Genomic DNA, 24,833 nt, shown 5'->3' on the forward strand with positions numbered 1-24,833 from the left:
CAGGTGGGCAGCGGAGGAGGGAGCCTCTTAGAGGAGGAAGCTGGAGTTGGGGTTTTCTTACTTTTGGAGAAAACTGTTAAGCTTCCTTGGGGAGAGGTTGTTCTTTATCTTGCTGCCTGGCTCCCTGCCATCTGGCTGAGCCCCCTGGGTCTCCGGGTCCTGGTGTGTGGCTGGGGCATAAAGTTGGAAGGTTGGTGACTGCTGCTCAGGGCTCAGCATTGCCAGTCTTGCTGCGGGTCTTGCCCAGGTCTCATGCCCTAGTTGGCAACCAGTTTATTGCCTTGTTTCTGGTACCCATGAAATGGGCATTGGCCCTGTTTGATGAAGCTTCCCTGCCACTAAGCTTGAGCCCCAAATCTTGTAAGCTGTGCTCTCTTATTTCTTCATTTCTCCCTTGGTTTTCCTACTGGAATCCCATTAGTTTAACAATGGGGCCTTCCCCTATTCTTCAGGGACTATAGCCTGTTCCCAACCTGCTGGGGTATCTGAGGCTCACAGGGCCATTCATGAGCTCCTGCGAGGCTGTATCCATTTCCTGCTGCCCACATCATGAGCTCCCTGAAGTTGGCTGCCTAACCCCAACAAAGGGCCTGTGGTCAGACCTCACCTCTCCCTCCACCCTAATGTCAGGCCAACATTGTGCACCCCGTATCCTCTACCCACTGGTAGTTACCCTGGAGCTTACTGGCCATGCATGTGGACCTCTGCTGACTGCCTACTTCTGGGCTCCCTCCTGCGGGGTTGTTCCCATGTCTCCAGCCTGATTTCACATCTTGTTGCCCTGCTCCAGTGAGGGAGTGGATGGGGTATCAGATGTCTCCAGGAGGACCAATCCTTTTGCCAATAGGGCCCACACTCATAATCAATCAACTCCACTGTGTGATGACAAAAGTCTATGTAGCCGTCCCGTCACATAGTTCACTTCAGAAGTTAAGAAAAACCTTGTTTGTCTTCTGGAAAGCATGGTTTCTATTCCCATTTCAAAAATACCTTTTGCCTCTGTATGGCCACTCTGGCCACCTTGTCTAAAACTTCAACCCCCTTTCCTAGGACTTCCATCCCCTAATCCTTATTATTTTTCTTGGCTTTTTTTTTTTTTTTTTTTTTTTTTTTTTTTACTAAATACTGGGTATTTTACTTACTTATCTTGCTTACTGTTTATCCCTTCTGGTGGAAAATAAGCCTCATGAGGGCAGTGATTTTTATTTATTTAATTGTGCCTACACTCAGAGCAATTCTTGGCCCAGGGGAGTCACTCAATAAGTATCAGTGAGGTAAATGATGGAGTGTGTGGGGAATGAAGGGATGCTTGCTCCTTGCTCTCCAGGCCACTGGCCACCAAGACTGTGGGCATCTGGCCCACCCGTCTAGCCTGTCCATCCCGGCCCTGGGAGCCTGGCTCCTTGGCTTTCTCCTCTCCCCATGGAGCAGCACTCACCTTCAGCTTGTGCTCATGCTCCTTGTTGACACGTGCGAGCAGCTGGGCTTTCCTTCTGTTGAGGGCGTCGATGAGGGCATCACACTGGGCCACTAGGCAAGCCTCGAACTCCACACTGTTCTCCTGCATGAGAAAGCACATCTCTCAGCCGCAAAGCACCTGGTCTCCTTGGGCTGCAGGAGAAGACAGAGCTCCCCTGACCATTTGTGGGGTACAAATCCCTGCTGAAGGAGATGAAAAGGAACTCTGTCCACAATTCACATTTCACGTTGTTTCAATACCTGGATACATTTCATTCTACAGTGATAGTGTTCACTTTAAATTGAAAAGGATAAATATTACTTAATAAATTTATCAAAAGGAAATCATACCCACAGTTTACATTATATTGTGTAAAATAAAGCTTCAGTTTGTGGAGTTGAACATGAATCTTTCTGAGGGCTGGCAGATGTCTGCTTATGTATGGTGGAAGGTGGCATTCAGAGAGGCTGGCTGCCTGAGCAGGTGGGATATTGTAGAGGCATGAGAGCTAAAGAATCATTAAATTTAAGAGAAGAGGGAAGAAAGAGGACAGAAGTGGTCTTCAATATTAATCAATAATTCAATGATAATAGAACTTTGTAAGAATAATCATGGGAAAAGTACTTGCTGCTTTCATTAAGGAAAGCAAATAGTTAATGTACATAGACAGTCAAGAACAACTGGCTTGACTTCTACCCAGCCCTAAAAGTCAAGCCACGAACCAATAGCTTGTGGGGGAACACTAACCATGTTCTAAATGAATTATAGCTTCTCTGTGATGTTTACATTGAATGTTGGATCTAACTATTTTCTTGATTTAAATCTGTACATGCTATAGCATTTCTTTCAAGCAATTCTCTCCCTAAATCATAAGCATTCATTAATGATAGTCCTTTCAGTAAATCACATATGTAATTTTGATTGTCAAGTGATAATCTGAAAGACAGTTATAATTTATAGCAAATGAAAGATGAATACTCACACATACATGAATAGCATTGAAAAAATAGCACCCAACTGAGTCAACTGTAAGCTCTAGGGGGCTGGCAAGGAAGGAATAGCTTAGCCTATCAAATTTTAATTTATTCTCTAAGTCATAAAGAACTATGTCTCTTAATATAAGGATCTACTGATAGGCATTTGAGAACTTTTTAAATGCAAGATCTTCTTCATGTAATGTGTTATATTAGTAATTGCTTGACTAGTGCCTTCTACATGCTAAGTTTTGGCTTTCCTGGCAATTGTTTTTGAGTACTCAGAGAAGTCCTCTGGAAAACGTCATTTAAGAGGGCTCTATGTCCCACACAGGGTAATATTGGGAGGATGAGGGCAGCCCTCTTGCAGTTTCTGATTTAGAGCAGAAGGAAAGCTTTGCTCTGATGAAGAGGTGGGGTGCAGGGCAAAAGCAAAGAAGGGACTGACCAATCACCTCTGTTGCTCTGGAAAACAGAAGAAAGTGTACAACTGTTAGATTGTCAGGGGATCAAAAGTTTTAACATGAACACGCTTGGAAAAAAGAGTGAGGAAATCAATACAAGATGCTTTGAAAGCCTGGCTTACCTTTAAAAAGACCATTCTACTTTGACATGGGTTAAGTATTAACTAGGAAAGCCAATTTACTGGAGGCCAGAGTGAAGGTTATTTCTGTGAGGCAAACCTCAAAACATAAGAACAGTAAACAGTGTAGAAGTTCACTAGTTAAGCATCTCATGCAGTTTATGGTTTCTCCCTTTAGCAATAGTGGAGAGCTCACGAGCTCTCAAATGCTGGCTGATCTTTGGGTCATTGTGTCCAAACAAAGCAATCTGAAATTATAGTTACCAGGGGGGTCATGGTTGGAAAACACTTAAGTATCTAAGTAGAGAAGAAGCATTACTATGGGCAGGAAGGAAGGAAAGAGTGAAAGAAGGAAGGAAGGAAGGAAGGAAGGAAGGAAGGAAGGAAGGAAGGAAGGAAGGAAGGAAGAAAGGAAGGAAGGAAGGAAAGGCAGGAGGGAAGGAAAGGAAGGGAGGGAGGGAGGAAGGAAGGAAAAAAAGAGAAAATGTGTCCTGTTTGTTATCATCAGATAAGATATAATTATTGCAAGGTGTTTTGGGAACCTGAAGAGTTTTAAAAACTCAACAATAATGACTCTGAATTCACAAAGAGGCCTCTTTCTAAATACGCAGTAGTGGAGAATTAGGACCCTAGTGCCAAAGGTAGCAACTATTTGGAAAACTAGGCTGTGTTGCTGGCTTGTTGGCAAAACACAACCACCTTGAGAAGGGGTGTGTTTGAAGTTGGCCTGTATGTGTGTTTGTATTAGAAGGGACAGAGCAGAAAAGAATAATTGGAATTTCTCCACAACACATTAAGGTAGAAGAAACAAACTCCCTGCTACACAGCTACATCTTAACCCACGGAGTTTGCTTTCTGTCTCAGGTGCTGCCAATACCTGGATCTGTTGGACCATGTTGCGGAGCTGCACCAGAAACTCCTTGGCTTCTTTGGCCCTGTCTGACAGTCCGTTCAGCGCCTGGGAGAGCTGGCTCTGCAAAGATAAAGAAGGAAGCCAGGGAGCTGTAACCACAGGAAGTAGCAACAAGGTCTTATGATGTTGTTTTGGTCCAAGACCCAAGAGTTCTCAAGCCCCTCAGATTCCTCTTCTCAGAGCTTGGGGCAGTTAGCCAACATCTGTATATGAGGATTCTGGTACTAATGGCATCCAGGCACCTTCCACAGGCTCCTGAGAAGTTTCTCCTCTGAAGCAGTGAAAGCTCCTGGTCATTGCAAAGGCCCTCACCAGCTGATACCTGCCTGGAAATTCCACATCTCATGAATTAGTTAATTAATTCAGCAATAATTTACTTAAAATTAAAAGCTAAAGTGAGTCAGAAGATATGATTATCAAAATTATTTAGGCCAAAGTGCTATTGGTCTGGCGTTGGGGCAGGAAGAATACAGTCAAGAACAGGATGAAGGAAGGAAGGGTTAGAGCACTGGTATGATGCTCTGGGGCTACTTCAGTGTAATGGCACATACAAAACCCACGACCACATTTTTTTCATCAAGGTCACCCTCCTTCTCCCAAATATAGCCCTGTTGTCCTAACTCCTGTCCATTCCTCAACCAAGGAAGACTCTCATCCTAATTTTCCATACTGTCCTGTCCATCTGGAATGCAGTTCTGCTGGGGGCCATGTGTCCAGGTAAACACTGGCTTTCCCAGCTTCCCTGTCTGCTGGGGTGGCCATGGGACATACTACTAATTGATGAGACTCAAGTGGCAGATGGCTGGGGTTGAGGAGGGGTCTGAGAAAGCTCTTGCTTTTCTGCTAACATGAGACCAATGTGGCTGGTACAGCCTCTGCCCTTTTGTTCCTGACTTTATGGCAGATGTCTTATGACTCTCACTGAGAAGGCCAACATGGTAAGGGAGGAGGGGGGGAAGAAGAAAGAGCCTGGCTCCACTGGCATCATTGAGCAGCTGAACAACAGTTGAGTCTCCTACCACTAGGCTTCTTGTTTGTGGGGAAAATTAACTCCTTGTTAAGTTCCTGTTTGGGATTTTCCATTACTTTCAGCATTGTACTTAATGCAAAATTCCTTCTGCTATATCCTTTCATCTCACCTGTAAATTAGAGACAAACTCCTTTCCCACAACACCTTCTTTAAAGACTAAAGCCCACTCTCCTTACCAACACAAAGCTTCATCCCTCTCTCCTCTCAGTAAAAGGGCAGAATCTTAAAATTGTATCTCTTGGTCTAATGAATGTTTCTCTTTCTTTTTTCTCTTCAATCCAGTACAGTTAACATACAGTGTTATATTAGTTTCAGGTGTGCAATATAGTGATTCAACAGTTCTATACATTACTCAGTGCTCATCAAGTGTACTCATAAGTGTACTTTTAATCTCTTTCACCTTACCATATGATCCAATAATTCCACTACTGGGTATTTACCCAATGAATACAAAAATACTAATTTGAAAGATATATGCACCCCTATGTCTACTGCATTATTGAAAATAACCAAGATATGGAAGCACCCCAAGTGTCCATTGATAGATGAATGGATAAAGAGGATATATAGGAGATATATCTATATCTATATCTATATATAGATATAGATATATAGAAGATATATACACAATGGAATATTACTCAGCCATAAAGAAGAATGAAATCTTGCCATTTGCAAGAATGTGGATAGATCTACAGAGTATAATGCTAAGTGAATGTTCTTTTTATATCTGCCTTATTAAATACAAAGTTAGGCACTGGATCTCTTTAAAAATATGCATGTCAAATGCTTGATAGAAATAATGTGGGGAGATAGAAAGAACATAGGCTTTAGAAGGGTTTAAATTCTGGCTCTGTCCCTTACTAAATGTGACCTTGAGAAAGTTACCTCTGCCTGAGTTATTCCAAAGCAAACAATGGGAAGCATAATAATATTTTGTAGTTGGGTTATTGTGAGGGTTTAGTGCACTCGCCAATAGAAAAGCTCCTGCTAGTAAGGGTAATGGTTAAGGGAACTAATCCAAATTCATAAATTCTTCCAGTCAGTGGCTTTTCAAACTTTACACATGGTTTTACCTCATCCATAAAATGAGAAGAATATTACTCTTCTCGGGTGTTATGGGCATTGCATGAGATATTAGATTAAAGCCCAGAACCTCTCTGGTGCATGCTGTGTGATTAATCAACATTGGCTGTTATTCATCTTCTTCCTTCCTGCTCACAAACACCTGCAGACTGACTGGGGAGAGTCACAGGGCAGATTCCTGGAATGGGCTCTGCTCATCCCTTGTACTTTGATTTATGTACTCAGACTCTGGGAGGCTAGACCAACACAGCTGAGGAAGAAAAAGCACAAAGTGAGCTTGCAGTGCTGGAAGGGCTGCTCAATTATTTATTACTAGTCCCAACTGTACCTATAATTTGGGGTGAAAGTTTTCTCCTCAAGAACTTTTTCCAAGAACCGAGGGGATGAGGGAGAGTAGTAGGGTCTCATTTAGAAGAGCAGGCAATAAAATGAGAGAGACATATTCTAAAGGAGACATTTTTCATTGTTACTTTAAACTCACTTCCCTTCTTCTGAATGAGCAAAAGTTTGCTGGCTACCAGTTTTCTTCCCTCTTTTTAAAATTTTTTTAATGTTTTTATTTATTTTTGAGAGAGAGAGGGAGACAGAGCAGGCGTGTGGGAAGGGCAGAGAGATAGGGAGACACAGAATCTGAAGCAGGCTCCAGGCTCTGAGCTGTCAGCACAGAGCCTGACATGGGGCTCAAACTCACGAACCACAAGGTCATGACCCGAGCCAAAGTGGGACGCTTAACTGACTGAGCCACCCAGGCACCCCATCTTCCCCCTTTTATGATAATCTATGCCTTAGTAACCACATTTGTATGTTGAAGTACAGAAGCCAAGTTCACTCATTTATACAGAACAGATGTGACCTGATTTGTTGTATCCCAGCCTTGCAATTAATTATACAATGTAAGCTAGATCTGACACCCATTAAAAATTGTTGACCAGGTACTGCTATCTACTTAGAAAAAAATTATTCCGTAGTATACAAAGAGTGCTAGCCTCATCCACTCCCAGGTTTTGATACGGCAAAGCAATAAGTCAACTGGAAAAATCAATTCGTTTGCAGATTACCTTTCCTTGTGTCTATATTCAGTCCCAAGAATGCCTTCTACCTGGCTAACGATGGTTCTGGTATTTGATAAACAACTGCATTGTAAGATAAAGATCTAAAAACCTTTCTCTTAAGCTTTGCCAACTTGTAGAAATTGAGCAGGAAACAATGAAAAACCCTGGAAACTATTTATCATTAGAAAATGCTCTTATCATAAGGATTTATGTGTGCGTCGCTTTTATAGGATAGTTCTTTGATCACATTTATAAGCTAAATCTGATGTAGAAGAACATTATTATTGATTGATTTTGTTTCCCAGAAGCATTTAAATTCCTGCTCTGGGCTAACAGAAATGTTCTGTATTCAGGACCACAGAGCAGCCTTGTAAATTTATACCAGAACACCAAAGATGCAAATATTTAGTGTGTGTTTTCGTTACAGCCTCCCTGGCTGTATATGTAGCCATTAGAAGCGGTTTTTAATGCCTAAGAAATGACATTCTGATTTCCTGGATATTTGTTTTCCAATTTTCTGAAAAGGTGTCACGTTCAGAAAGTGAATGAGAGTGGGGAAATGATGTAGCCGTGGAGGCACTGACAAATTTCCAGGCAAGATCTCAGAGCGTGCTCTGAATAACCAAGAGCTCCCAGAAAGAAGGCAAGTTGCTCAGAGCTTGAAGGAGAGGAACAAAGCACTCTGCCTCCTTCTTCCTTCTTCTGCTGCTTTGTCCCTCCAACTTCCACCCAGATTCCCTACACCTTCCAAAGGAGTGGAGGTTATAAGGGATCAGAAGCTCAACCTGGAAGCCCCAGGGGGAGGACAGTTCACAACCCATTATTACTTAGGCTCAGCAAACCGGTATGGGATTCAGTTCATCCTGACCAACTCCTCACTTGCCCAAGCATCTGCCCAGCTGCCAAGGCACGCCCACACAGAGGAGGGTGCCCTGCCATGAACATGATTCACGTGTCACTTCCTCCCTCAGTTTACTATGAATATTGGATGGAGACAATGGGGACAAATGAAAGGAAGCTTCCTAGCTGTCTGCAGTCTGAAGTTACAGGCATGGGATGGGTCAAAAGGGTCAACCAAAGAATTAGTACAAAATAGATGAGGTGACAAACCAGCAACAGTGGCTTGATGGCCCCTGTGACCCTGTCACAGTGCACACCTCCTTCCCAGGTACCAGGGTCAACACAAAATGCAGTAGCAAAGTGATGATTGATGCCATGTGATTCTAAAGTAAGGCCCCTCGGAGAATAACAATTTTTTTCTGGAAGAAATACTGGTTTTTTTTTTTAAGTCTTACTACATTATTGATATTATATAGTTAAAAAGCAAAGGCAAGAAATTCTAATAGTTATGATATATTGATTGTTTCTTATTATCAAGGAACTGATGCATGCTTTTAGTGTGTATCCTATTTAATCCCAGTCACCACCCTGCAATTTTGCAGAGTCTCAGAGAGGACACACATGAGTTTAGGTTTTATTTATCTATTTTTTTAGTGTTTATTTATTTTGAGAGAGAGAGAGAGTGGGGGGCAAGCAGGGAAGGGGCAGAGAGGAGAGAGAGAATCCTAAGCAGGTTCCTTGCTGTCAGGATGGAGCTGGACATGGGGCTCGATCTCAAGAATCGTGAGATCATGACCTGAGCTGAAACCAGGAATCAGACGGTTAACCAACTAAGCCAGCCAGGCTCCCCGAGTTTAGGTTTTACAACTTACATACAAAAGAGAAGGAACACAAAGCCTAGTCGCCTGACTCCAAAGTTGTCCTCTTTGCTTCAGCCGCCCAAAGAAGAGAAGTCTTCTCTCACTCATGCAGGAAGAATAAAAACAACCTGCAGTGAGAGCATGTGAAACCAAAGAAGGTGATTTGGTGGGGGGATTATGATTGATTATGAGGGAATTTGATTATACTTAGCAATCAGATAAGATGTGAAAATGACCTGTAAGCTCTGTGGAGGACAGAAGGGAGGAAGACCTTACACACCTATAATCTAACACACTGTTCCATATTATCCCATTTCTGTTCCTCAGTGCTAGATCTGGACACACAAGTACACAAATATCCACACCAAAAGCTAATGCATAATGCCATTTACCTCCTTTTTAATAACAATTTAAATCCAAACATTCTGTTTTCGTCATTCTTTAAAACATAAACATGGACCAGAAATGCTGTTATTTCACCAGAGAGCAGCAACTGAATGAGATAGGGCAACGGTAATTAATCTGGCAGTGGGGTTAAGAGGACAGACTTTACAGTCAGATGGACTTGGGTTTAAATCCTAGCCTTTTACTAGCTGTGTGACCATGGACATATCACCTAACTGTAGTGGATATTGTGGTGCTCTGCCCAGATTCCCTTCTAAAGGCTGGTGTGTCCTTCCAGCTGCTGGGAATATCACTGTTGATAGATGGCACTAGGCGTTGTTTTTGCCTATGGGGAACTGCATTGCTCAGTGCTGGGCCCACATCCAGGGTGTCCCGTGAATGACTGACTGGCCTCCTTGCCATGATCTGAGAACAACCCTGAAGGGCCATCCCAGCTCTAGAACTCCCTTCAGACTTGGCTGAGGCCACTGCAGGTCAGGTTCATCCTCTGCTCAACCCTGGCCTTCTCACTTCCTCACAGGTAGACCTACTGAAACCCTGAGCAGCTAACTATCCCTTCACAACTCTCTGAGTCTGTGTCCAGGAGCCCCAATTTAAAACACTAAGCTTGCTAGGTTTCAGTTCCCCCACCTACAACATGGGGATAATAACAGTACCTGCATCATAGGACTGTAGTGAGGATTACGTGAAATCATGTGTTCAAAGTTCCTCTATACAACACCTGTGAGCATTGTGTAAGCATGTAATACTTATAAATAATACTATTTTTATAATAAGAATTATGTTAAAATATACATGCATAAATCATTGGAACATTTTGTTATGCCACATGTCCCAGTTTGGGGTTTGGTCAACTACGATTAGTCAGACAGTGCCCTAGACTGTAGTATTGTTCACAACTATTTGCCCCCTCCTCATTTTTGCCATGAGACTTGCGGTGTCTCCTGTAGAGGGATCATGTGTTCCTGCCCCATTCTTATTCTTGGCCACGTGATTTGCTTTAGGCTAAAGAAACGTTGTGATTTTCTGCCAGCTCCTTTGCTCTTCTTGTCACACAGATTCAATGGCATGTGGATAAACTGGCTCTCAAAAAACACATTCTGATTTGTAATGTTTGCTAATTTCAAAGGTGTCAACACATAGTCGGTTTTAGGCTACCAACACGACATTACTGAATGTGGAGCTAGAAGAGGTGTGTGTACTATCAACTCTTTGGAGCAGTGTGCAGGTATGACCAGGTACCTGCATACCTGCTACCACTGGGCATGTCCCACAGAGTGGCTGTGGGCTTCAGAAAGAAGACATATGGAACAGAACTTCAGACTACCTCCTACGATAGAATATGAGCAAGGAATAAACCTTTGCCTCTGAGATTTTAGGGGTTGTTTGTTACTGTAGCAAAACTGACTAATACAGATAGCAATGATAAACTTTTCCTTTGTGATTTGATTCAATCAATTTTCATGGAATTTGCTGTGGACCAGCCACAGTGATTCATGTTAGGAAAACAATGATAAAGAAAATAAATACAATCCCTTCCCTCATGGAACCATCACTGTTCTGAAACCACCACCATTCTGAGCTTAACAATGTCCATTTAAAAGTTCTCTCTTATGGGCTCTCTATTGAAGCAGAAGAAGACTAGACTATTCTAACAACTAACAACAGAAATGTACCTTCTCCACCTCTAAGGGCAAATGAGAAGTAGCTGCTTTCCTCGCCAGGCATAGCCAGTTCTGGCTACAATTTGAATTCCAGACATATACTCTGCATGGCCTTAATCCACCCAACTTAAAATATTTATCTGCCTTAGACAGGAAACTCTCAAGCTGGAGATGCAAATCAACATGGAGGATTTCTTTCAGCGAACTAGATAGAAGAGCCACTTATCACCTTAAGGCACAGCAAAAACAAAAAAAAGAAAAGAAAAGAAAAACAACAACAGCAACAAACAAAAACAAAACAAAACAAAACAAAACAAAACAACAAAAAACCTGTTGCTTTGCCCAATGTTCATAGCTTCTTGGGGGAAAATCAATTTGCCATGTCTCTATGGCTTTTGCAGAGTGCTGGAAGCAATGAAAGAATTCATGCAGCAACTGTTGCCAGGGAAGGCATGAAACTTTAATAATGCAGCAAGCCTATAGGCTGCATGGTCAACATCACCCTGCCCAAGGCTCTGTCAGAGAGCATGCCTTTCTATGGATATTCAACACACATGATATGTGTGTTGTTAGGCAGTTACTAAGTATTTACAGCCAAGGATCAAAAATATGCCTTCCTTGGGCTAAGCCTTCGTGTAAATATTGGATTTTACATCCCAGAGATTGATGAGTGGATAGATCTCCTTTGTATGTATGTTGCCTTTTCTCTGGGGAGAATTCTAGGGCACCCGTCAGCAGGCTCTGAGTCCTTTCCCAGAAAGCTGTTTTCTTTGTGGATCCCTCTGGCTGCCTGAATGTCCACACTGGTCTGCCATGTCCTTCCCGGTGGTATAGCATTCTGCATTGTCTGATACTACTGGGGAACAGTTTGAAGATAAGCAAAACAGATTCGAAAACAATAAAATTTTAGTTCTCTATAGTTTTTAAGTGTCCCAGAGGGAAACTTTCATTCTTCAAATGAAGGTTTTTCTCTAAACAATTAAAAACATGTTCTTAGAAACATATATGATGAAGTGAAAAAAATCACTGAACTATTTTTTTTATATAGAAATGCTTTCATTGTGTTCTTTCAGAGACACAAGTGGTAAGTGCCAAAGCTGATGACCATTATTTGTTCCTCATGTTTCTAGTGGTGAGAACTAAGTAACTACTAGTAGGAGCAAGACGTTTTTGTTTCAAGAAATAACTCCCCACCCCGCCCCACAACCCACCCCATGTTTCAAAACCAAACATGCTCCTCTCAGAAAAATCAGAAAATAAAAGACTTAAAAGAAGAAAAAAATTATGTCACCAGATACATTATTTTTTGAATTTATTTTTTAAATAAAGCTTATTTATTTTGAGAGAGAGAGCATGATCAGGGGAAGCGCAGAGAGGAAGGAGAAAGAGAGAATCCCAAGCAGGCTGTGCACTGTCAGCACAGAGCCCAATTAGGGGCTCAAACTCAAACCATGAGATCATGACCTGAGCCGAAACCAAGAGATGGACATTCTAGCACCCCACCAGATACATTATTAATAGCATTAATAATGAATCCTTTATGTTTATCCTTGGAGATCTTGTATACATTGATAGGCAAATATGTATCCCTCTATATAATGTGTATGAACAAAATTGGAATAATGTCATATACCCATTTCTGTCTTGAAATCTGCTCTTTGCACTTGATATGATATAAATGTTTTCCCATCTGACTAAAAATATGCTACTTCCCCCTTTGTGATAGCTATCTAACACCTTGATAACATTTACTATGTGCCCAGCACTGCTTGTAATGCTTTGTACATATTAACTCACCTTTTACACACACACACACACACACACACACACACACACACACACACACACCAGCAAAGGTGGGTACTATTATTGTTCATAATTTTTGTAGGTGATAGAACTAAGCAAGGGAAGTTATGTGGTCCAAAACCATTAAGCAAGAGTGCATGGGTGGCTCAGTCAGTTAAGCATTCGACTTCAGCTCAGGTCATGATTTCACAGTTCACAAGTTTGAATCCCGCGTCCAGCTCTGTACTGACAGCTCAGAGCCTGCAGCTTGTTTCAGATTGTGTCTTCCTCTCTCTCAGCCCCTCCCCTGCTTGCACTCTGTCTCTCTCTCTCTCTCTCAAAAATAAATAAACATTAAAAAAACTGTTAAGGAGATGCTGTGACCAGAATCTAATCTGTTACCCACTAAACTATGACCACTAACCCAATGTATAGATGCATCCTAATTGATTTAACTAATTTCCTACTTTAGGACATTTAGTTTGCTTTCATCTTTTGCAAAGAATTTCTGACATGAATTTCATGAAGAAAATCCTTCAATACATTCTTGATTATTCTCATTTCCCGAAATGAAAATTCACATTTACTTATACTAAATGTTATCATGTTATCAAAATGTCCTTGAGTGGTCATTCAATTTACACTCCTGATAAAGCTGATGTGAGTGATACTTGCCTATATAACTCACTGAAAATATCATTTGGGGGCACCTGGATGGCTTAGTTGGCTAAGTGTCCAACTCATGATTTCAACTCAGGTCATGATCTCACAGTTTGTGAGTTCAAGCCACGCACCAGGCTCTGCACTGACAGTGTGGAGCCTGCTTGGAACTCTCTCTCTCTCTCTCTCTCTCTCTCTCTCTCTCTCTGCTTCTTCCCTTGATCATCACGTACTCTCTCTCAAATAAATAAATAAACTTTAAAAAACCCCACAAATATTATCATTTGTATTTGTTTTCATGATCAGATAGGCAATGAATGAAATCTTACTCCTAAAATTCGCATTTTAAAATTACAGGGTAGTGGTTTCAAAAGCTTCTTATTGATCTTTTCCTAGTTAAGGTGAAAGTTCCCACTGGTATTATTTGTAAAGCACTCATGAGAGGTCCTAGCCCATAGAGCCCTACTAGTAATGCATAAGTGTTTGTTCAGGAAATTAGTTTCTTCCTACTGTTGATGACTATCGGTGAACAAGACTGGCCTCAAAACACTTGTTTGCTTACCAAGAATGCCTGAGGGACCAAAAACTGGAAAACAACCTGGAAAGTTTAGGTGGCCTTCCAGAGAAGTGAAAATTCGTGGCTTAGTAGTTTTAGTAGAATTCGGTCAGAATGTCTGGTTCACAAAATCTCTACTCTTTAGAAGTTATAATCCTTATTTTGTGGATACATACATGTACACAAGAGCTTCTGTAAACATTAAATGGGTATAAAAGAAGAATATAGTCTTTGCTTCTAGGAGAGAATATATATAATATAAAGATAATATGCACAATATAAACTTTTGTAACACGTTTGTAAGCATAATTAAACTTGTTAACTGGGTTATTCAGATACTCTATATTCTTGCTTGTTATTTGTCTCTTTGACCTACAATATTTTCAAATAAATATGTGATTAAATTTCCCACAAAGATTGTGCTTTGACTGTATTCTCCTTTATTTCTAGGAGTTTTTATCTTATATAATCTGTGGCTTTGCTGTCCTATATTCTTTGTACATTGATTGTACCTTTTAACATTAGACCACATCCGTCTATGTTTCACTTAGGTCTTTTGGCTTTGAACTTCATTTCATCTGATATTATTATATATACCCTCCTCTCTTTCTCTCTTTTGTATAAACTTCCTCATCTTTTATTTTATTTTATTAAAAAAATTTTTTTAATGTTTATTTTTTTGAGAGAGAGAGACAGAGAGCAAGCAGGGGAGGGGCAGAAAGAGAGGGAGACACAGAATCGGAAGCAGGCTCCAGGCTCTGGGCTGTCAGCACGTGAGATCATGACCTGAGCTAAAGTTGGACGCTTAACTGATGAGCCACCCAGGTGCCCCCATCATCTTTTATTTTAAAACTACATTTGTTTTTAACTCAATCTTATGCTTTTTCTTTTACTTATCATAGGGAAATTTGGGCTATTTACATTTATTGTATTAATTGATATAGTTGGCTTTATTCCATTTTTATCATATATGTTTCTATTATCCATTTTCCTTTAAAATTTTTTTTTGGCTTTATCACATTTCCTTTAATATCTTAAAGTACTCATCAGCTAATTTGGATATTTTGCTGTTTTTCCATTTTGCAAGCTGTTACCTTCCCATGTTTCATCACATGTAAACCTACATTTGTCTATAACTAAGCCAAAATTAACTAGCAACTTTAATTCTCCTACCCTACTACATTCCCCCAAATGCTTCACTTAATGTTTAATAATCTCTTAGAAATTAAGAAATATCATTTTAAAGAACTCCTGGATCAAACAGAAAATTAAAACTGCATTTACAGGTTCCTATATATTATTGAGGAGAATCAGTTTATGAAATATATTGCTTTATTTAATATGATGTTTTTGGGCTAGCTAGGCAACTCAAACACTTTACTACTTCTCCCTCTAAAAATACTGTTCTTAGGTGGAAAATAAAAGAAATGGATCATAAAAGAAAGAGGTGGCTTTTTTGCACTTAAGTGCTTCTATCCAGGATGGCTCTGATTATTCTTAAGTTCTAAGGGTTCAAAATTTCAGAATATTTTTTAATGAAATCTCAGCTTACTTGAACTTACCTTAGGAAAGCTGTATTTTTCAAAAGCATGGGGTTATTAGTAGGCTGGGAAATGTTAAATGCAATATCTGAATTTTAATTCTGACCTTAAGACCCGAGTACACCACTAATGCAGACATTAGCACAGATTCTTTAAAAACAAAGGGCACACGAGGAGACATCACTACACACCTACCAGACTGACAACACCGAGTTCTGGTGAGGACGGGGAGCCTCATACATTGAGAGTGGGAGTTAAAATGGCAAAAACCACTTGGGAAAACTGGCTCTTTCTAATAAAGTTAAATATATACCTACCCTACATGACAGCATATGTCCACAAAAGGCTTGGATACAATGTTCCTAGCAATTTTATTTATAATAGCCCCAAAGCTGGAAACAGTGCAAATGTCTATTAGCGGTAATATGAATAAATAAATTGTGTCTATTCATACATTGGAATGAACAAATTGTGTATATTCATACAATGGGATACTATTTGGCAATAAAAAAGTACAAGCCAATTTATGCAAGACATAAATAAAATTTTAAAAATTATATTGAGTAAAAGAAGTCGGACACAAGAAAGTGCATATTATTTTTATGTAAATTTCAAGAATAGGCTATTTCAAGAACTAATCTATAATGATAGAAGTCAGGAAAAATGGGGAGAACTTGAAAGTAATGTAAAGAAATTCTCTGACGTGGAGATATGTTCTATATCTTGATTGGGGTGGTAATTATATATATGCATGCATGTATATGTATGTATGTAAATATAGACATGTACATATACATGTTAAAGTTTATTGAGCTGTCAATTTAAAATTTGTATACTTCGTTGTAGACAATTTATGCTTTTTAAAAAATGGATATTTTTGATCCTGAATAGCCAAAGCAATCTTAAGAATGCACAAAGTTAGAGGCATCATGCTCCCTGATTTCAGACTATATTACACAGCTATAGTAATCAAAAAAGTATGGTATTGGCATAAAAAGAGACACACAGATTAATGGAACAGAATAGAAAGCCCAGAAATAAATTCACACATACACGGTCAAGTAATTTACAACAAAGGAGCCAGGAATTTATAATGGAGAAAGGCCAGTCTCTTCAAGAAATGGTGTTGAGAAAACTGGACCACTATTTTACACCGTACACAAAAATGAACTCAAATGGATTAAAGACTTGACCATAAGACCTAAAACCATAAAACACCTAGAAGAAAACCTAGGTGGTAACCTCCTTGACATCATTCGTGGCAATGTTTTTTGGATTTGAGACCAAAAACAAAGGCAACAAAAAGCAAAAGTAGACATGTGATTACATCAAACTAAAAAGCTTCTGCAAAGCAAATCATCAGCAAAATGAAAAGGCAACTTGTTGAATGGGTTACATGAATATTTGCAATATGTGATATATGAATACTTGCAAATCATATACCTGATAAGGGGTTAATATCCAAAACATATAAAGAACACATACAACTCAATAGCAAATTAACAAATTATCACATTAAAAATGGGCAGAGGATCTGAATAGGCATTTTTTCCCAGAAGATACAGAATGCCCACAAGTACACAAAGAGAGCACTAATAATCAGGAAAATGCAACTCAAAACCACAATGAGATATCACCTCATACCCGTTAGAATAGCTTTTTCAAAAAGACAACAAATAGCAAGTGTTGGTAAAGATGTGAAGAAAAGGGAATGCTTATGCAGTGTTGGTGGGAATATACATTGGTTCAGCCAATGGAGCACTCTAAGGGGGTTCCTCAAAAAATTAACAATAGAACTACAATATGATCCAGCAATTCCACTTCTGGGTATTTATCCAAAGAAAATGAAAACACTAACTTGAAAAAATATATGCACCCTCATGTTAATTGCAGCATTTATTACAACAGCCAAGATATGGAAACAACCTAAGTGCCCGTTAGTAGATGAATGGATAACGAAGATGTGAGATATATACTCAGCCACAAAAAAGAATGAAATCTTGCCATTTGAGACAATATGGATAGACCTTGAGGGTATTATGCTAAGTTGGAAAAGAGAAAGAGAAATACCATATGACCTTACTTATATGGTAGAATCTAAAACAAAACAAAGTAAAACAAAACAAAAAGACCCCCAAACTCATAGATACAGAGAACAGATTGGTGGTTGCCAGAGGCAGGGGGTAAGGGGTGGATGGAGGTGGTGGGTGAAATGGGTGAAGGGGGCCAAAATGTATAAACTTCCAGTTATAAAATAAATGAGTCATGGGGATGTAATGTATGCACAGCATGGTGACTATAGTTAATAATATTGCATTGCACATTTGAAAGTTGCTAAGAGTAAATATGAAAAGTTCTCAACACAAGAAAAAAGATTTTGTAACTACGTGTGGTGATGGATGTTAACTAGACTGATTGTGGTGACCACTTTGCAATATATTCCTTATCATTAATATATCATTAATGATATATTCCTTATCATTATGTTGTCCTACACCTGAAATAAATATGTCATATATCAATTATACCTCACTAATAAATACATAAATAGGTTAAAATAATGGATATTTTTTCCTCAAAGATGAATACTCCTTATATAATCAATCTCTGCTTACTAAGACCCCATGCTGTGTAAAAAAAAAATGTTTGCAGATGGCCTTGTTTTTTCAATTTAATCTCTGAATTTAAGTAGATATCTACAAAACCCTCAAGCATCTTGTAATTGATCCATAGAAATATTTCACTTAATTTTGTTTCATACTTGATATTGGGAACCGTCCACTTACAGGCTGTTATTGTCTTGGATCATCTCTTAATGCCCTTCCCCTGGTCATCATGGCACTTTTCTCCTGTTGCAGAAGAATTCCACTCCACCAGTATCTTCGCCCACTCTCAGAAACGTCCTGTCCTTTGGGAAGGCACAAATGCCATCAGGCTCCTAACACACATGTGCCCTTTTTAGTCAACTCATGATGTCATAAGTTTGTAGGAAGAAGAACTCGTGTGTAGATGTTCTTGGTTCCCTTACTTTGATTATGAGCTTGAGAAGTATGTGATCCTTTCATCTTGATAATAAATCCACATATTCCCTCTCTGACAGTCCTAACATTTATTTATTTTTTTTGACAGTCCTAACATTTAATCTATAAAGTCCAAATATAAGAAAATTAAATTACCCTTAACATAACTCTCCTTTTCACTACTATTGCTTTGATTACTCTAGGAACACAGTAAAACACAATGTTTTTCTAATAAATGATTCTCTTTGGCAAAAGAGAAACTCTTTGGGATATCTTAGGTAGCATCTAAAACATATTTTGGTTTTTCTCTCCCGAGTATTGAAAGATTTGTTAGGATTCAGTATTTATAGGTCAGTTCCCATCCAACATAAAATTAATAGTATCATCAGTATCATTCAGGAAAATGGATTGAAGCCATGTCTGATTTCTTTTCACCCTTTCCTTTTGCATCTCTGTCAATCCACCTCCATGCAAGTCAAGTGCAGCACCAGCCTGGTGGAAAGGGAACGGTTTCCATGACAACGGATTTTCGCTCTGCTAGTTAGAATCTAAGATATGACTCCCACAGAAATAAATCTCACCATGGGAATTGGTTGATTTTGTAAACGACTAAATAACTGTGCAATCATTTCCAAAGAAAAGCCTGTTCAAAGCTTGCACGAGCAAGGGGAGGTTATGCGAGGTGACTGCTGAATCTGCCGCTGACATCACACGGAGCGCGGTGCTGGGAAACGCCTGTTTTGTGCTGCAGCTTGTTCTGTTCTGCACCCACCAGATGTGGGTTGTACAGCCTGGCCCTCTTGTGAATTTCAATGATGTTTTAATTCCAGGTGGAGGGAATAGATTTTAGAGCAACCTCATAGCAAATGACAAGTGTTCACCCCCAAATGTCTTTCCTCTAATATCCAGAAACTATTAGTTCCTTGAAAGGACACGATTCCCAAAGCTATGCTTAAGGCATCCAGCATGGTATGAATTTAATTGCTTATATCTATTTCTCTGTTAAATTAGTTGCCGCTAGCGTACAAAAATGCTCTTTTCCACTATCATTTTCCCTTTTTAGTAGTCTGTCTTATTTTATTAATTATAAAATATATAGAAACACTTCCAGATTTTTAATTTTCATTTAAAAACCTGACATGATGCCAAGTGTTTCAAGTAATGTTTTATGAACATATTTTCCTAATAACATTCATACAAATTATAATGGTTAATTCTGATGTGCAAGACAAAAATTGCCATCAACCAACCTAGTGGCATATAATTCAAGTGAATTCCATTGCTTCCATTCCTGGATCCGGTAAGCCAGGTTTCCTTCTGAACAGCGGGGCTTGCCGCTGAAGCAGGGACTTCTGTCAGAGTGAGGTGGTATCTTCAGCAGGGATGTGAAGAGGGAATGAATGTGTGTCTTTGAATAAGAATACTTTGGAAGTATTCAGGGCTGGAATGAGGATGCTCTGCAAAGTGCAAATTTAATAGCTAACTCAAATCCTTCCCACCCCAGCATATGGATGCATTCATGCTCAGTGAGCTGGTTTTGAAAAGTCAGTGCAAGTATGCAACCGAAATCCCTTAGTACCCAGCCTGTCACTGTCCCTGCCCAGCAGAAGATAATTATGGCTAAGTCTGGTAAAGTCCGCATCTCCATGTTGTGCACCTTTCCTGTCACCTCACGCTGTCCCCTGATGCCCACTTGCCTTTTCCTTCCTCCTTTCAAAGCTTAGGAAGGACCTAATGTCAGTCTCTTAAGAATGATGGGCCAAGTAGCCCATTAGCCGCTCAGTGAAATTCATGAATATTAAATTTTTATCTAAACCAAAGATTTCCCTTTTACATTTTTCATCTCTAGTTCTCAAATGAAAGATTTTGTAGTTAAGGAAATTTTCAATAATGTGTAGAAACGTGGGGACAATTTGGCTTAGGAAAGGGGACCTTGAAATCGCATTAATTTTACCTTGCTGGCCACAAAGGCAAACCCGATACTATATTTTTAGGATGAAGTTTCTTTTCTCCTACTTCTCCCATTGGGCATCTCGTCCTTAGGGCAAAAGCATCCCTCTGAGGTCACTGGAGGCCTAGTCTTATTAGTAGGTGGGGGTGGAGGAACTGGTCCGTTCATCATGAGCTTTTCCCAGGACCTAAGCCCAAACTGGTACAGACATGCCAGCATTTCTTCATGCAGACCTGTCTACAACCTTCTCTGGTGAACAAAGGGCTAGCCTCCTTCCCTGCCTCCTCTGATATATAGGCTGGCATAAAACATGATCTAAGCTTATAGTTAATAATGGCAATGGCATAACTTACTTACATGAGGTCTTAAAACGGATACATTCTCTCTCCTATTGTGTTTCTACTCCTGAATTTCTGACAAAGAATGTTGTTAGTGGAGTGCATCGATTTTATGGCAATTTTATGGAGTGTATCTTCCTGAATGTCTTATATTTGGAACATCACCTTTTGCCTATTTCTAGTTATATATTTCAAATGACAAAACTCAGCTATGCTAATGGCTAACTGATGACAGGTATGGAGAGAGGCAAGGTGTTGGGGACGGTAGAAACCAGACTGTATGGAATATGTGGTCCCATGAGCAGAACACAGCTGAGACATCAAACTTTGGAGAGGAACATCCAGAGGGAGGAGACAGGGAATGGTGGGGACAATGGAAAGAGGATGAAGGTAAAGAGATACACACAGGGAAGATGGGGAACAAGTTAGAATCAAATATAAGATCATGTGCGGTGGGAAGGAGATGCCGTGATCTCCAGAGCACTCTTGATCATTTCTATCTATGGCCCCAAAAGCTAGGTGATGTGGCCTCAACTGGGGCTAACCCTGAGGAACCAGAGGGGATCAATGCCACAGAGGTTACAAAATCTGGACAGGTAAACAAATATTAGTACTTATAGCTTAGAGATTCCTTATCTGTTTCTATATGGCATGCAACCATAGTTAGCAGAACTAGGCAGCTCACTATATGAATGCTTTTCAGTTCATGGTCATACAATGAAACCAGAAGTGGTAGCTTCCAAATGTGTCAAGGTAGGTTGAACTATACCCCCTGGAAGCCCCTCTCCTGTATGTGTAGTTAGGGTGGGCCACAAGAGAGATTCCTGTAGGAGATCTGGAGGGAGGAAGTGAATTATCAGTCCTTTTGTAGCTCACAGACAATGTCACACCTGCTGTCTCAGCCAGTTGGCATGCAGAAGCAGCTAAGACAGCATCTGCTCCCCTCTCCCCAGGTCCTCCCTGTAGCTTCTCTAATTTTGGGGGCCAGGTGTGTGTGTGTGCGCACGCGTGCGTGTTTAGTTCTATGACAAAAGGCCTGTGTGTTTAGTTCCATGACAAAAGGCTCCAGATTCTACAGGATGCCTGCATGACATCACCAAGGTCAGAAGCAAGAACTGACATGGGTTTCAGTCAAACCTCATGGGCTCCAACTTGTGCTTGTGCATTTTAGCCTTCGCTAACTCTGCCCTGTGAACTTCAAGCTCTGGGATCAGATGTGAAGTTGACAGCCTTATAGACACTGCTTAATGTATCAGTTCCCCCACAAATGTATAAAAATTCTTGTACCGAATCCATCTGAGTAAGTAAGTAAGTAAGTAAGTAAGTAAATAAGTAACAATACCTCCTAGTGGAACTGCTTCTTTGATTGGATCCTGACTGATACCAGAAGGTAAGAAGGGTTCTGAAGACATTTAATTCTAGCATAAGCAGATTAAGTCTTCTTTAATGACCAAGAACACTGTGCATATAAGAATCAAATCAAAGCGTTGACTGATTGAAAACCACTGATTCACACCCATTAGGATGAGTATAATAAAAATGACAATAACAAATGTTGGAGGATGTGGAGAAGTTAGAATCTCATACATTGTTGGTGAGCATGTCAATTGGTGCAGCCACTTTGGAAAACAGCTTCCTCAAAAAATTAAACACAGAGTTACCAAAAGATCCAGAAATTCCACAAGAATTGAAAACATGTTTACACAAGAATTTGTACAGAAATATTTATAGCAGCATCATTCATAAAGCCCGAAAGTGGAAACAATCCAAATATCCATCAACTAATGAGTAGATAAATGAGATGTGGCATATCCTTATGATAGAGTATTATTAAACAATAAAAATAAATGAAGGACTCATATATGATATAATATGGATGATGTACTAATTTGGATGTTCATTAGAAAGAGGATAGTGGTCCTGATAAGATCCTTCTAGTGATCATGATTATAGCAAATTATCCACTAGTAACGTTCATTGGAAAAGAAGCAAATTGCAATATAATAGATGGGTTAAAAATTAGGCTTTACGATGATAACATTTTAGAAACGGAGGACAGTTCAGTGGTTTCCAGGGATTAGGGAGGGGGTTGGAGCAAGTTGAGGGGGTGACAGAGGAGGTATGAGTTTAAAAGGGCAACATGAGGAATCTTTGAGGGGTTGGACTTATTGCTTATATTGACTGTGGTGGTGCCTATATAAACTTCCACAAGTGCTGAAGTTGTATAAAAGTTAACATACACACACATGAGTGAAAGTAAAATTGGGAAACCTGAATAAAGGTGGTGGATTTTATCAATGTCAATACCCAGTGATACTGTATTACAGTTTTAGAAAATATTACCACTGAGGGAAACTGAGAAAAGCATACACAGGATTTCTCTAAATTATTTCCTATAATTGTATATGAATCTACAGTTTTATTAATTTAAAAAGAAAGAAACATCATTTCAGATATGAAAAAACTGGAAAATATTCTTTGTCTCCTGTTCCATGATAGAAAATTAAAAAAACTTTTCACTCTCACAGAAAAACAGGGTGATTCTCACTAATAAAATTACTTTTATTTGTTTATTTTTTAATGTTTACTTATTCTTTTTGGGAGGGGAAGAGGGGAGGAGAGAGAGGGAGAGATTGAATCCCAAGCAGGCTCCATGCCTCGCGTGGAGCCCTCCATGGAGCTCAATCTCACAATTGTGAGATCACGACCTGAGCTGATATCAAGAGTTTGATGCTTAAGTGACTCAGTCAACTGGGTGTCCCTAAAATTACTTTTAAACACAAGGTAAAAAAACCTCAGTCTTTGGAACCAGATTGCCAGGGAGTAAATCCTGGCTTTACCACTTATTATTTGTGAAATTTTGGACAAATTAAATACTCTGAACCTTAATTTCTTTTTTAGTAAAATGGAATAACAATAGTACTGACATCATCAAGTTGTTGTGAAAATTAACTGGATCAATATATTTACAGTGTTCACAACAGTGCTTGGCACATATTAAGTGCTGGTTCTTATTACACGAACACTATGATACCACTGATATAAAATTTAAAAGTAGGTGTTATTAGGATAGGAATCCACACATGTACAGTAAGACTATAAAGAAATGCATAGAGGGGATAAATACAAATTCAGGACAGAAACACCTCTGGTAACAGGGAGGGAAATATCCCTGGGAAGGAATACAAAGGGATTACCATTTATCTGCACAGTGTGCAATTTCTGGGGCACCTGAGTGGCTCAGGTGGTTAAGTGTCTGACTCTTGGTTTCAGCTCAGGTCATGGCCTCACAGTTCATGAGATTGAGTCCCACATTTGACTCTGTGCTGACAGTGTGGAGCCTGCTTGGAATTCTCTCTCTCTCCCTCTTTCTCTCTCTCTGCCCCTTCCCTGCTCTCACTCTCTTAAAATAAATAAGTTAATTAAAAAAAGAGAAAGAAAACCATTCTGTAGGATGATGAAATCATAGGACTGATTTATTATCAGAAGTGTTTCAGTTAGGAGCAAGAGAGGACAATGAACACTCTGCTGCAAGCTATTTGATGGGCAATTAATTAAAATATTCATGATGCACCTAACATGTGCAAGGCACTGGTCTAGGCCCCGCCATACAAAGGCAAACAGGATAAGGCACATACTCAAGGGACATATGGTCTCGTATAGGAAAGACTTGCACATATGATCTGTCTCTGGTAAGAAAAATGGCCAAAGGAGGGTACTGACAAAATGCTGTGGGGTGAACCTGAGATTCTTTTTTTTTTCCCCAAGTAAGAATAATACACCACATCTTAGAGAATAAGAACAACACTTTCAACAGAAATCCATAGCTTTTAACAATGTTTTATATAAAAATATTTTCGATGGAAATATATAGACTTTAATAAAAAGTTATATTTCATTCCAATTAAAAAAACCCCTAACATAAGAGAACAATCCATTCTGAGTATATATATATTCTTATGTAATTTATTATTAAAAAATATCCCCTTAGCAAATGTTATAACCATGCAGTATATGCCTTCATTCAGACACCGAAAGGTAACATTTTCCTTCCTGATTGATAGCTTGCTCCAAGATGCCATTTCCCAAATTTTACTCACACAACATGCTGTTGTT

The 24,833-nt window shown here is 39.6% G+C and overlaps 1 protein-coding gene across 11 annotated transcripts in view; it reads right to left on the reverse strand.

The window, feature by feature from the left end:
- The window catches only part of TRIM9 (tripartite motif containing 9), a 109,362-nt gene that overhangs the window by 45,499 nt on the left and 39,030 nt on the right, over window positions 1–24,833 (reverse strand). For 10 of the 11 annotated variants that reach the window (XM_053224453.1, XM_053224454.1, XM_015080121.3 and 7 more), the window contains exons 2-3: window positions 3,894–3,989; window positions 1,439–1,561 (exon numbers count right to left, since the gene is read on the reverse strand). In XM_053224453.1, coding sequence (XP_053080428.1) covers window positions 1,439–1,561; window positions 3,894–3,989 — 219 coding nt within the window. The remainder of the gene's footprint in view (window positions 1–1,438; window positions 1,562–3,893; window positions 3,990–24,833) is intronic. The other variant, XM_053224455.1, reaches the window with a different exon arrangement.

This window comes from Acinonyx jubatus, chromosome B3, assembly GCF_027475565.1.
Source record: "Acinonyx jubatus isolate Ajub_Pintada_27869175 chromosome B3, VMU_Ajub_asm_v1.0, whole genome shotgun sequence".
NCBI lineage: Eukaryota > Metazoa > Chordata > Mammalia > Carnivora > Felidae > Acinonyx > Acinonyx jubatus.